The sequence below is a fragment of the Schistocerca americana genome, chromosome 1 (genome assembly GCF_021461395.2).
Source record: "Schistocerca americana isolate TAMUIC-IGC-003095 chromosome 1, iqSchAmer2.1, whole genome shotgun sequence".
Classification (NCBI taxonomy): Eukaryota; Metazoa; Arthropoda; class Insecta; order Orthoptera; family Acrididae; genus Schistocerca; species Schistocerca americana.
In genome coordinates this window covers 901,296,115-901,311,058 of record NC_060119.1, presented here as the reverse complement: position 1 = coordinate 901,311,058, position 14,944 = coordinate 901,296,115, and the positions used below count along the sequence as shown (strand labels likewise).

At 40.1% G+C, this 14,944-nt stretch overlaps 1 protein-coding gene across 1 annotated transcript in view; it reads right to left on the bottom strand.

Moving 5' to 3' along the window:
• LOC124614905 overlaps positions 1-14,944 on the bottom strand; it is a 249,727-nt gene that overhangs the window by 28,665 nt on the left and 206,118 nt on the right. Inside the window, exon 3 of the mRNA XM_047142983.1 lies at positions 11,606-14,026. Coding sequence (XP_046998939.1) covers positions 11,606-14,026 — 2,421 coding nt within the window. The remainder of the gene's footprint in view (positions 1-11,605; positions 14,027-14,944) is intronic.

Sequence of the window (14,944 nt, the reverse complement as noted above, 5' to 3'; positions counted from 1 at the left end):
CCTCCGTTGCGTGCCGCAACTGTTAAGTTAACTAGCTATTCAGGTCGAGAGATCCCTGTGTTAGGACAGTGCAGCCTTCTTGCAACATACAAGGGACAAACAAAATTTGTGTCATTTTACGTCCTTCGTTCTTCTTCTGCAGTGAACTTGTTTGGTTTCGATTTATTTCAGTTGTTTAATTTGTCTATCGTAAATCAGGTCCTATCAGTGAACCAGACTGTGCCTTCCGACAGTGTTTCTCGTCTATGTGAAGAATTTTCAGACATTTTTGCACTGGGCCTCGGTTGCACTAAGAACTATACAGTACATTTGGAACTGAAAGTAAACGCGCAACCGAAATTTTTCAGAGCGCGCAATGTTCCCCATGCATTGCGTCATGAGGTCACAAAAATATTACACGATTTGGAGTCACAAGGTGTAATTGAACGTGTGCAGGCTTCTCTCTGGTCATCACCCTTAGTAATTTTGCCAAAGCCTTTCAGAAAATTGTGACTTTGTGTGGACTTCAAGGCAATAGTGAATCCACAACTAGTGACTGCAACTTTTCCTTTACCCCGCCCAGAAGATCTATTTGACAAACTGTGCCCGGGTAAATATTTTTCGAAGTTGGCCCTAGCAGATGCGTACTTGCAGATACCGGTGGATGAAGAATCCCAGCGCGTTTTGGTGGTTAACACGCATCTTGGTTTGTATCGATTCTAACGACTGCCATTCGGGTGTGCATCCGCCCCTGCATTGTTTCAGCAATATCTACAAACTGTTTGTGCGTCAGTCCCTACTGCAGCAAACTATCTGGACGATATTGTGATCTCCGGAAAGACGGAAGAAGAACATTTAGCCAATCTCAGAACATTATTTCAGGTCTTGCGACAAAATGGTCTTTGCTTGCGGAAGGACAAATGTGTGTTTTTTGCTCGTGACTTGCCCTACCTGAGACATGTACTCAATGCCCAAGGCATACATCCCAGTCCCGAGCACCTCCGTGCCATACAAGACTTGCCTTCGCCGTAGAATTTGAAGCAGCTACAGAGTGTGCTGGGAAAAATTAACTATTATCACAGATATGTGCCACATGCCTCTTCCATTTCAGCTCCGCTTCATCGCTTACGCCATAAAGGTGTTCCATTCGTCTGGACGATGTTATGCGAACGCACCTTTCGCCAGTTGAAATCGGCGTTGCTTTCCAATACTTGCCTTACGCCATTCGATCCCCAGAAGCCCCTTTTGTTGATGGTGGATGCATCGGATTTTGGGATCGGTGCTGCGCTTGCGCACAAAGATGGATCGCACGATCGCCCTATTGCCTTTGCGTCCAAATTGCTCTCGTCTGCGCAACGAAATTATTCACAGATCGAGAAAGAAGCATTGGCTCTCGTATTTGGTGTTACAAAGTTTCATGATTTCTTGTATGGTCGTCACTTTACCATCATCACAGACCACAAACCTTTGAGATCGCTTTTTCATCCGACCAAGCCTGTACCTCCACGTACAGCGCAGAAATTCATTCGCTGGTCTATTTTCCTCTTGTAGTACCGCTACGATATCTTGTCCACTGCTAAGCACGGAAACGCTGATGCGTTGTCCCGTTTGCCTGTTGCTGAGGATAGAGCATTCGATTCCTCCGAACTTGCTTGTATGTTCATTGATTCGTAAACCGATGACGTAGTCGAATCATTTCCAATTGATTTTCGTCGTGTAGCTACAGCCACAGCTGCCGACCCTGTCCTTGCTACCGTTCTGCGTTTTGTTGCTACGCAATGGCCCGTGTCAAAGTCACGGATTGGGGACCCTTTCGTTCGCCGATTTTTTGCTCACCAGGAGAGACTTTTTGTACGACGTGATGTTTTGCTGTTGTGTTCTGATAATGATCAGTCCAGGGTCTTGGTCCCACGTTCGTTACAGGTCTCTGTCTTACAGCTTCTCCACCAAGGACATTGGGGTATAGTGAGAACGAAACAACTTGCTCGTCAGCACTGTACTTGGTTCGGAATCAATGCTGCGATTACGAATATGTGCTCTTCTTGCATGGTGTGTGCCAAACAACAATCAGCACCACCGCAGAAATTCTTTGCATGGCCAAAAGCCACTTCCCCTTGGCAACGCTTACACATCGATTTTGCTGGTCCATTCTGGAATGCTCGATGGTTGGTTGTGGTAGATTCATTCAGTAATTTTCCTTTTGTTGTCCGGATGTCTTCCACGACGTCATTTGGCACCATCCAGGTGTTATCTGCTATCTTTTGCATCGAAGGTCTTCCACAGAATATTGTTTCCGACAATGGCCCACAATTCATGTCTGCAGAATTCAGTCATTCTGAAAGGCCAATGGTATTCAATATCTGACGTCTGCGCCGTTTTCGCCACAGTCAAACAGTGCCGCTGAACGATTGGTCAGGACTTTCAAGTCACAGATGTTGAAGTTGAAAGAGTCGCATTCTCGGGAGGAGTGTTATTGCTCTTTTTGTCCTCATATCACTCTCAGCCCCGAGATGGTCACTCGCCGGCTGAGTTGCTCCACGGTCGCCCTCATCGAACCTTGATGTCTTTGCTACAGCTGCCACATCAGGTCCCTGTGCAGCGGCAGACACCTGCTTTTGACCCAGGCGGCATTGTCTACTACCGTCACTATTGATGTTCACGGCGTTGGCTCGAAGGGCGCATTCTTCACTGACTCGTCCGCGCTATGTATCTGGTTTTGGGAGCCTCTGGTGAGGTGCGTTGGCATCTCAATCAGCTACGCCTCTGTCGTCGCACGGGATCTGCCGCTCCCCATCCATTTTCAGTGACGGTGCCGTCCAGTCAGCGCCCTGGGGACCCATCTACTGGCTCGCCTCGGCCCCAGGTGTTACCAACGCTGCCTTCCATTTTGCCCCATGGCGACGCGCCGCTGCCACCACCGCCACCTGTTCTCCCGCCAGCAACACCCACAGTGGACGCATCACTGCAACCACCGGGCGCCTCCCTGGGTCACGCGCCGCCGATCGCTTCCCATGACCAGTTGTCCTCCGACATGGAACTCTTGCCCGCTCCGGACCATATGTCGTCTTCGCCCTCGGGTACCCCGGCCCGATGGAGGTTGACCCTTCGGCCCCTCCTGTCTCTCTGCGGGCACATACACCGCATGTTGGCATGCACCCTGGAGCAGATTTTCAGGCGTTTCCTAGCTCCACGTGGTCCGAATGGCAGGGTGCGGGTGGCACAGCCTCACCTGTTGTTAGGCTCCCCACCTCGTCGCATACGTCAACATGGAGTCCTCCCCATGGCGGGCAGAAGCCTTATGCCACAACTGTACGCCGATTTGCAGGGGAGGAATGTGGTGTCACCGCCAGACACCACACTTGCTAGGTAGTAGCCTTTAAATTGGCCGCGGTCCGTTAGAATACGTCGGACCCGCGTGTCGCCACTATCAGTGATTGCAGACCGAGTGCCGCCACACGGCAGGTCTAGAGAGACTTCCTATCACTCGCCCCAGTTGTACAACCAACTTTGCTAGCAATGGTTCACTGACAAAATATGCTCTCATTTGCCGAGACGATAGTTAGCATAGCCTTCAATTACGTCATTTGCTACGACCTAGCAAGGCGCCATTACCAGTTACTATAGATACAGTGTATAATGTACCGTCCCGAGCGACGTTCACCATTAATGGATTAAAGTTAAGTATTCCACCAGCTATGTCTGTTTTTTCTAAATTCTAATTTCCTTGTCCTGTTCCAGACCTCACGCCAGCCTGCGTGAGCTAAAACGCGTGCCTTTCGGCTTCCTCTAGTAACACGGCGTTGGCTCTCCTGCCAACCACAACATGCAGTATGCTTTTTAATATGTACAAAGATGGTACTCTGAGTATGTTTAGCTGCATGAAAAAAGGTTTGCAGTGTGTTTGCGGAGAGCTGTGTGCAATAATTCTAATGGCCCTTATCTGTAATTTAAAAACCTCTCTCAAGGGACATTTGGTTGCACCCCAGAATGTTACTCCATAGGATATAATAGAATCGAAATAAGCCATATACACTAATCTTGTACACTGTGCACTGCAAACTATAGAAATTATTCTCAGTGCAAAATATGCTGAACTGAGTGTTTTGGATATGTATGTGACACTTCTGAATATTATGATACAAAGTGTTCAGGCATAAGAAATTGCCCTCATTGTGCCAATGGCCTTGTCAAATGTGTTGGAGTAGCAGCAGTTAAAAGCATTCTTTTGCCCTTGGAGAGATAAAGTGCCCCTAAATGGAAGAATAATCAGTAATGATCAATGGCATGAGGATGCAAAAGGCAATGAAAACCATTGTATTAAATACACTTAATACAAATGCACAAGATATGTGGCCTGTTACTGGAAAAGCATCATGACAATTTCTGCAGTAGCAAAAGATTCTGGATTAGTCCCCCATTCAGAGCTTCAGTAGGGAACTCCCAAGAGGGAAGGAACCAAAAGAAAAAGACTGAATAACAAATGGGGGGGGGGGGGGCGGGGGGGGGGTGGTAACATTCTACAAGCCAGAGCTGGAAAATTACAAGTCTGAACGTGCTAAGAAAGCCAGAAAATCTGAAGAAGGAATATGCAAAGGCTCAGTCCAGATATAGTGGAGGTCAGTGAAGTGAAATGGAAAGGATTTATGGTCAGACAAATACAGAGTAATATCTACTGCAGCAGAAACTGGCGTATTGTGGATAAGATTCATTTTAAACAAGAAAATAGGATAGAGAGTAAGCTGCTTTGAACGGTTCAGTGATAGACTTGTTCTCATCAGAATCAACAGCAAACCAAGACTGACAACAATGGTTCTGTATACAGGCCGACATTGCAATTAGGAGATGAAGAGACAGAGGAAGTCTTTACCATATTGATCAGGGAATTCAGTATGTAAAGGAATATCAATATCTAATAATCATGGGGAATTGGAATGCAGTTGTAGGAGAAAGAGTAGAAGAAAGGCTTATGGAAGATCATGATCTTGGCAGTAGAAATGAGGAAGGAGAAAGTCTAATTGAGTTCTGCAATAAATTTCAGATTTTAGTAGCAAATACTCTGTTCAATAATTATAAGAGAAGGAGGTATATTTGGCAAGGACCTGGAGACACTGGATTACATCATGGTCAGACAAAGATCTTAGGTTGTAATGCATACCCAAGTGCTGGTAAACTCTCAGAACATAATTTAGTGGTGATGAGTAAACTTAAGTTTAAGAGAATCGTCTGCAAGGATCCTTGTGGAAAGAAGTACGATTTTAAAGTACTGAGGAGTGACAGGAAACATTTGAAGCTCTTTATGGATGTGGATACTGTGATAAGATATACCACAGTAGGCAATCCAGTTGAAGAGGAGTAAACATCTCTAAAAAGGGCAATTACAGACGCTGGCCAGGCAGATGTAGGAAGGTAGCTGTGAAGAAAATTTGGGTAACAGGAGAAATATTTCATTTGGTCATCGAAAGAGAGAAGTTCAGGGAAAAATAGCAATAAATATCCCTTAGGAATGATTATGGGGAGTACTTGTCTGGGAATGTGATAGAAGAAATTATTGTCAATATGCAAGAAATAGAGGATCCACTAATTTAGTCAGAATTTAAAGGAGCTTTGGAAAACTTGAGACCAAGTAAGGCAGAAGGGATAGATAACATTCTAGGCTAAATTTCTAAAATCATTGGGAGACATGACAACCAAATGTCTACTGAAACTGGTTTGTAGAATCTGTGAGACTGGTGACATACCATCATGCTTTCAGAAAAATATCATCCACACAATTTAGAAGATAGCAAAGGCAGATAAGTACGAGACTACCAACAACTAATAGCAAATGCATTCAAGCTGATGACAAAAATAATACACAGAAGAATGGGAAAGAAAACTGAGCATCAGTTAGATGACGATCAGTTTGGCCTTAGGAAAGGTAATGTCAGCAAAGGGGCGGTTCTGAAAATGTGCTTCATAATGGGAGCAAGGCTGAGTGTAAAATAAAAACACACTGATAGGATTTGTTGACGTAGAAAAAAATGCTTGACAATGTAAAACAGTGTAAGGTGTTGGAAATTCTCAGAAAAATAGGAGCAAATAGTAGGGAAAGACAAGTAATAGGTATGAAGGGAGAATAAGATTGGAAGACCAAGAGTGAAGTATTCAGATCAAAAAGGATATAAGGCATGGATGCAGTCTTTCTCCTCACTGTTATATTCTTTGCCCTGCAATTATGTTCTTAACAAATTTTGTTAACACTAACCTACATAATCAATCAGTCTTTCCACTCTCCTGTCACTCCATTACAATAATACCAATAATAATGATGAATTTTTAGAAATAGTTGACCAAATTGTATACTTAGCACAAATTAAAACAAAAAGTGGATGAACAGTTAAATAAATAAACTGGAGGGAGAAAATGGTTTGAAGTTCATTTGGGTACAGTAACTGAATTCAACTGTAAACTACAAATAATTCATAAATTGAAAGTCTATAATTTTTATATATTGCCAATACTTTTTTAGAGAAGTGGAACATGAATTTTAAAAGGGCAGATGGTGAGAAATGAAAAAATATGCATGCAGGGAATAATGAGAATTGATAGATAGATAAACAATTTTATGCAGGAACTGAATACATGATGCTGACTGTTACAAAACTGAACTAGAGATCTGGTGGTCGTATGAGGAGACTAATTTATAGGAAATGGACTAAGATGACTCTGTACTGTAGTCATCATGATAACAAAAAACTTGAGGAATGACGTAATGAAAGATGAATCGACAACACAAAGAAACACAGTAAAAATTTGGATGAAAAACGTTGAAGATTGTAATGAATGGAAAAGTCTGGAGGAGGCATATATCCAGCAGTGGATGATAAATGAATGCCAAGGATGTGTGTACATGTGTGTGTGTGTGTGTGTGTGTGTGTGTGTGTGTGTGTGGTTGTGTTTGTGTTTGTGTGTGTGTACTTTTTTAATGTCAAATGTAACATCTTTTTTCTTATCATAAGAATCAAATACTTCTCTAACTTTTCTCATATGCCATTTAGGCAATTATGGGAGTGATCCCCTTCTGCTAATTACGTTATAGCTAAGTAGAGCCCATAGTTCCATGCAAATGCATGTTACATGCATATCTGCATGTTCTGGCCACTTGGGGAGGAAATCCATATTTCAAAGATTTCATCAATATAACTGCATGAATGTGGACATATACAAAGCTTGTTATATCAATGTTCTTGTCTCTGTGTATATATTGCAATAAATTACATAATATCACCTTTTATTGGTGTTGTTTTCTTATGAGTTTCACCAAAAGTACTGAACAAGTCTACAGTAATTTCACGATTTTTCATTAAAATCTGCAAACTTCATAGTTCGGTCAACCACTATACTTCTGTAGAGTGTAAAATGGGTCTGTATCGTTACTAAATGATGCTGCCTAGCGTGGCATAAAGGCCAGAAAACAATAAAAATATTTATCTGAACCTAAACCAAATTACTTATTTAACACATGTACCACATCATGTAACTGAAACAGTCGCTGACGTCTGGAATATAACAATGTAAATATGCTGATATCCTTCACAAATAAGATAAATATATGCATGAAATACAAAGGCTTGGTAATAATTCTGATAGTATTAATTTGGCCATATGCTGACTTTTTTCCACTCGAAGGTATTCTTGAAAGCATTTGTCCTTGTTGCCTCATTTGGTGATAGGTATACTGGCAGATTTAGCTTAGTCACCACAACCTATTTTAACCATTTGGGATACCTGGATATATGCTGCCATCTTTTACTGTGATACTTTTGATGTAGTCGATAGGACACCATAATTTATTGAGGATAAAATCTACTTGCTGCATTATATTGAAAAATCTTAGGTATCCTAATTCTTTTCTTTCTTTTTTCTTTTTTGTTTTGTTTTGAGTTGTAGAGATTTTGGATGCTTATTAAAGGCACGGAGGTGTCATTCAAGAGAACAGATAGAAACAAGACCTGATTTACATCAACTCAAATTTGACCCATTTTCTGCGGCAGTAATGAAGTTGCAGGTCACAGGTAACTGATGGACTCTCTGAAACTGTTGAAAAGGTTGAAAAGTCTTTGAAATCATCCTATGGAGAAGTAGATGTTGCAGTAAAAGATAATGAGAACCAAGTTATCCGATCAAATCCTGATTATGAGTTTATAAAGTTGACAAAAAAATATTTTGTGGAGACAATATATAAGACTCACAGCTTTTTCTGATTTTTTCGGAAGTTTCTCCACTTAAGTATGCACCTTCCACTTCTTGAAACATATAAATTACATTTTCTGTGTACAAAAGTGTTCTTACAAATACGTGAGCTTAAGTGAAGAACCTTTGGAGAAATTACTTGTTACTTACTATTTCAGAAGATGTTGTTGTTGTTGTTGTGGTCTTCAGTCCAGAGACTGGTTTGATGCAGCTCTCCATGCTACTCTATCCTGTGCAAGCTTCTTCATCTCCCGCTACCTACTGCAACCTACATCCTTTTCAATCTGCTTAGTGTATTCATCTCTTGGTCTCCCTCTACGATTTTTACCCTTCACATTGCCCTCCAATACTAAATAGGTGATCCCTTGATGAATCAGGACATGTCCTACCAACCGATCCCTTCTTCTAGTCAAGTTGTGCCTCAAACTCCTCTTCTCCCCAATTCTATTCAATACCTCCTCATTAGTTATATGATCTACCCATCTAATCTTCAACATTCTTCTGTAGCACCACATTTCCAAAGCTTCTATTCTCTTCTTGTCCAAATTATTTATCATCCATGTTTCACTTCCATATATGGCTACACTCTGCACAGATACTTTCAGAAATGACTTCCTGACACTTAAATCTACACTCACTGTTAACAAATATCTTTTCTTCAGAAACGCTATCCATGCCATTGCCAGTCTACATCTTATATCCTCTCTACTTCGACCATCATTAGTTATTTCGCCCCCCAAACAGCAGAACTCCTTTACTACTTTAAGTGTCTCGTTTCCTAATCTAATTCCCTCAGCATCACCCGACTTAATTCGACTACATTCCATTATCCTCGTTTTGCTTTTGTTGATGTTCATCTTATATCCTCCTTTCAAGACACTATCCATTCCGTTCAATTGCTCTTCCAAGTTCTTTGCTGTCTCTGATAGAATTACAATGTCATCGGCAAACCTCAAAGCTTTTATTTCTTCTCCATGGATTTTAATACCTACTCCGAACTTTTGTTTCCTTCACTACTTGCTCAATATACAGATTGAATAACATTGGGGATAGGTTACAACCCTCTCTCACTCCCTTCCCAACCACTGCTTCCCTTTCATGCCCCTCAATTCTTATAACTTCCATCTGGTTTCTGTAAAAATTGTAAATAGCCTTTCACTCCCAGTATTTTACCCCAGCCACCTTCAGAAATTGAAAGAGAGTATTCCACTTGACATTGTCAAAAGCTTTCTCTAAGTCTACAAATGCTAGAAACGTAGGTTTGCCTTTCCTTAATCTAGCTTCTAAGATAAGTCGTAGGGTCAGTATTGCCTCACATGTTCCAATATTTCTACGGAATCCAAACCGATCTTCCCCCAGATCAGCTTCTATTAGTTTTTCCATTTGTCTATAAAGGATTCGCATTAGTATTTTGCAGCTGTGGCTTATTAAACTGATTGTTTGGTAATTTTCACATCTGTCAACACCTGCTTTCTTTGGGATTGGAATTATTATATTCTTCTTGAAGTCTGAGGGTATTTCGCCTTTCTCATACATCTTGCTCACCAGATGGTAGAGTTTTGTCAGGACTGGCTCTCCCAAGGCTGTCAGTAGTTCTAATGGAATGTTGTCTACTCCTGGGGCCTTGTTTCGACTCAGGTCTTTCAGTGCTCTGTCAAACTCTTCACGCAGTATCATATCTCCAATGTCATCTTCATCTACATCCTCTTCCATTTCCATAATATTGTTCTCAAGTATATCGCCCTTGTATAGACCCTCTATATACTCCTTCCACCTTTCTGCTTTCCCTTCTTTGCTTCGAACTAGGTTTCCATCTGAGCTCTTGATATGCATACAAGTGGTTCTCTTTTCTCCAAAGGTCTCTTTAATTTTCCTGTCGGCTGTATCTATCTTACCCCTAGTGAGATAAGCCTCTACATCCTTACATTTGTCCTCTAGTTATCCCTGCTTAGTCATTTTGCACTTCCTGTCGATCTCATTTTTGATACGTTTGTATTCTTTTTCGCCTGCTTCATTTACTGCATTTTTATATTGTCTCCTTTCATCAATTAATTTCAATATTTCTTCTGTTACCCAAGGATTTCTACTAGCCCTTGTCTTTTTACCTACTTGATCCTCTGTTGCCTTCACTACTTCATCCCCCAAAAGCTACCCATTCTTCTTCTACTGTATTTCTTTCCCCCATTCCTGTCAATTGTTCCCTAATGCTCTCCCTGAAACTCTGTACAACCTCTGGTTTAGTCAGTTTATCCAGGTTCCATCTCCGTAAATTCCCACCTTTTTGCAATTTCTTCACTTTTAATCTACAGTTCATAACCAACTGATTGTGGTCAGAGTCAACATCTGCCCCTGGAAATGTCTTACAGTTTAAAACCTGGTTCCTAAATCTCTGTCTTACCATTATATAATCTATCTCAAACCTGTCAGTATCTCCAGGCTTCTTCCATGTATACAGCCTTCTTTCATGATTCTTGATCCAAGTGTTAGCTATGATTAAATTGTGCTCTGTGCAAAATTCTACCAGGCGGCTTCCTCTTTCATTTCTTAGCCCCAATCCATATTCACCTACTATGTTTCCTTCTCTCCCTGTCCTACTACCAAATTCCAGTCACCCATGACTATTAAATTTTCGTCTCCCTTCACTATCTGAATAATTTCTTTGATTTCATCATACATTTCTTCAATTTCTTCGTCATCTGCAGAGCTAGTTGGCATATAAACTTGTACTGCTGTAGCAGGCGTGGGCTTCTTGTCTATCTTGGCCACAATAATGCATTCATTATGCTGTTTGTAGTAGCTTATTCGCACTCCTATTTTTTTATTCATTATTAAACCTACTCCTGCATTACCCCTATTTGACTTTGTATTTATAACCCTGTATTCGTCTGACCAAAAGTCTTGTTCCTTCTGCTACCAAACTTCGCTAATTCCCACTATATCTAACTTTAACCTATTAATTTCCCTTTTTAAATTTACTAACCTACCTGTCCCATTAAGGGATCTGACATTCCACGCTCTGATCCGTAGAACTCCAATTTTCTTTCTCCTGATAACGACGTCCTCTTGAGTAGTCCCCGCCCGGAGATCCAAATGGGGGACTATTTTAGCTCCAGAATGTTGTACCCCAAGAGGATGCCTTCATCATTTAACCATATAGTAAAGCTGAATGCCCTCGGGAAAAATTACATTTGTAGTTTCCCCTTGCTTTCAGCCAATTTCAGAAGATAATAGAAATAAATATAGTATTGAATTCTGACATGGCATGTTTTTATTGTTTTGATATTTCATTGTGCATATTAAATGATATGATACTGCATGAATGCAACCATGTTTTATAATTTTACAGTGTTTGAAAATCTGGGCTTTAGATACCAGGAAAGACAAGTGTACTTACCATAATCGTCGGAAGATCTTCCCATATAGCCTTCTGACATTGGCTCCACATCAACTGGTCCATCCAAAAATTCACCTGATGTTTCTTCCTCAGCGTCGTTTTTAATACCATTTCTCTTTTTCTTCTTATCACCATCGTCATTATGTTTGTCATCTTCAGCTTTTTCCTTTTTCACAGCCACTCGCTTCATTTTACTCTCTTCCTGAGTATTATCATTAGATAAGGAAGATTTTAGATTTGCGGGATTATATTTTGACATCATCTGTGCCTGCAGGCTTGATTTAAATTCAGCTAATGCCAATCTCATTTTCTCTAGACTATATGCTGCGGCCAATCGGGACATAATTTTATCTTTCATTTCCTGAATTTCCTTAGGATCTTGGGTTCCCTCATGTGAACCTGTGTACTTTACTGCTTCATTTACAATGAGGTCTTCCATATTTCGAAGTTTTGTATCCATGTCGTCAATACTTGTATCTTCTTTTGTATTCAAACTCTTCTTGGTAGCTTCTCTTTGAGAACTTCTTGAAAATATGTCTGTACTGTAAGCTTGTTGCTTCCCAGTATCTCTTTTATTGTCATTGTTATTAGGAGAGTTTGCATGACCATGTGATGCCATTCGTTTCTTTAAGGGATTCGAAACCATTGCAAGAGTTCTGTAATATTGATTTAGTAACCAATTATCATCAATCATGTTGCCATCGCCATCTTTTGTCTCTACAGTCTCAGGTGCAGTTTTCTTACGTCTTCTGTCAATGCCAAAATAATCTGACCAATCAATGGATTTTTTCTTAATTTCCAAAGGTGTTTGGATCTTACTCATTGTTATTGGTTCTGCAGTTTCTTTTTCCATATGTAAAGATGTTCCATGGGCATGTGATTTATGATTACCCTCTTCTCTAGGTCCTGATGTTCTGTTATGGGCAGCTTTGGTACCTGTTTCTGTGTCATTGTTTTGGGTATTTTCTTGCACACTCACTGTTGTGACTGAATGAGTTGTGGTTGTCTCGTGGTTTGGATCTTTAGATGTTGTCACCTTTGAATTAGTTCCTGAATCTACTTTCTTTTCACTAGCCTTAGGTGAATCATCATGAGTAGCAGATGATGAGAATATTTGATTTAGTTCCTGGGCGACCTTTGGGTCTGTAACACCTGTTATAGGAGAACTTTTCTTCTTATTAGTGTCCTTAATTCCTTCAGAGTTGAATGACTTGTGATGGAGCATAGGTGGACTTGCATAAAAGTTTGAGCTGCGTTTTGTTACAGGATAACGTTTCCTTTTAGCTTCATAGATGAATCTCTTATTTGAAGTCCTTTCTGGAATTACCATATAGTTAGGAGGTGAAAGTTGCTGGTATTCATTGACATCCCTTGCAAGAGAAGAAAAGTGTTTTGTAGAAGTTGCTCTGGAACCAATATCTGGTGTTTCTAAAGATAATGTTTGATACGTTTCCGGATTTGGACTGTAAATTTCATCCATAGTAGCTGGTCTGCCATATATTTGCATCAAGTCTTCAGGGTTATTTCTTGCAAATCCTGATGCTAAACGCAATACATCTTCATCTCGCTCGTCAGGTAGCTCAATACCTTCATTATCTTTGAGAGTTTCAACTGCTTCACGGTTTACCTCTGGAGCCACAAACTTTAGGGAGTATAAGAAGTTTGCTCCCTGTTGGCCAGGACCTTCAACACGTTGCTTATTTCGCTTAGCAAAATTGTTTGAACCAGTTCCCCACTGACCCATAAGTCCTGCATTATTAAAAATATCAAATCCTGAGCCATAACCATATTGTCTTTTATGCAAACTGGACCTATCATTCCTTAAAGAAGACAGTATTTCCTGAATATCATTTTGTGTAAGATCATCGAAATCTAGAAGCTGAGGTTTTGTTTCTTTATACTTTTCCCATAGATTACGAAGGAGTGAAAGATATTCCTCCTCTTCATCATTATTCCTTTTGTTCTCCAGTTTTTCTTCCTCATCAGTTTCTAGTTGCTTTTCTATGGCTTTTGCTGCATAGCGTCTCATATTCTCCAGTTCAACAACCTGGTCAATTTCTGGCCGAGTAAGAAATCTTTCTCGAAATAATGAAGGTAGTAAAACATTTTCTTGCTTATTTTCACTGTCATAGTACGTAGGTAAGACTTGATGATATTCTACATCTTGAAGACTGTCATCATTTTCTCTCTCTCTGAAAAGTGAGCGTTTAGCATCAGTATCCATTCCATACTGATAGTAATTTCCTTCTTCATCATCGCCATCTTTTACGTAAGCATCTTTCATGTAATCAAGTAGCATATTTTCTAGCTGATTTGGTGGTGGATGGACTGGAACATCTGACAGCACTGCAGGGTAAGGTGCAGCTCCTGAAGATATGGTCTTTTGGTAACCAGCACCAATATTTTCTGGTTGTCCATAACCTGAAAATAACCACCAGAAAGTGTGTTATTGGAGGTAATACCTTGTCTTCTGTAATATTCTAATAACTACTACGCAGTCCTTTGCATTAACAGTATTTTGGCTATGTGTGCTTCACTGGTGACAGAAGAGGAAACCAAAATATTTTTATGAACTGTACGATATCTGTGTATGTCAAGGGAAGAACCTACCAGTAACACAAAATACCATGACATGAGCTTGCACACTACTACACATTGACCTAAAAATTAGTTACTGGTAATGGTTCAGTGAGATCAAAACATAACAAGATGGTTTCATTTGTTATAACCCCACTCTGTAAGCAAACCTTTTTTTCTGAAACCTTTTCTATACATAAGGCACACATATATAAAATTTCTAAATACTTATTCAAGAGCTGCATTTTGATAAATTTTACCATTCTTTGTATAGTTTTCAGATTGCTAGTATAATTAGTTTTTCAAACACATTTGATTTGAAGAAATATCATGATGCAAGAGTCATTTAAACCATGAGCACTTCAAATTCCTTGTATAGTTTTCAGATTGCTAGTATAATTAGTTTTTCAGACACATTTGATTTGAAGAAATATCATGATGCAAGAGTCATTTAAATCATGAGCACTTCAAAATTTGAGTCCACTAATGAAAATTTGTTTCAGGATTGACAATTTACTTAAAAGCCCTCATCCTCCTCTTTGAAACAAATGTTTTATTTTTTCCAAACACTTAGTATTACAAAAGTTCTTCCTACTCAGAATGAGCGTATTGTAGAATGATAAAAATCTTGAAAAGAAAGCCTCACAAAATCTGTCTCTTGCAGCCCTAAATTTTCTGATTCCAAAAATACAAAACTTTCCTAGAATAGCATATTAGTTTGTGAGACACTTAGATTATAATATTTAAATTTGAAGAAAGTTC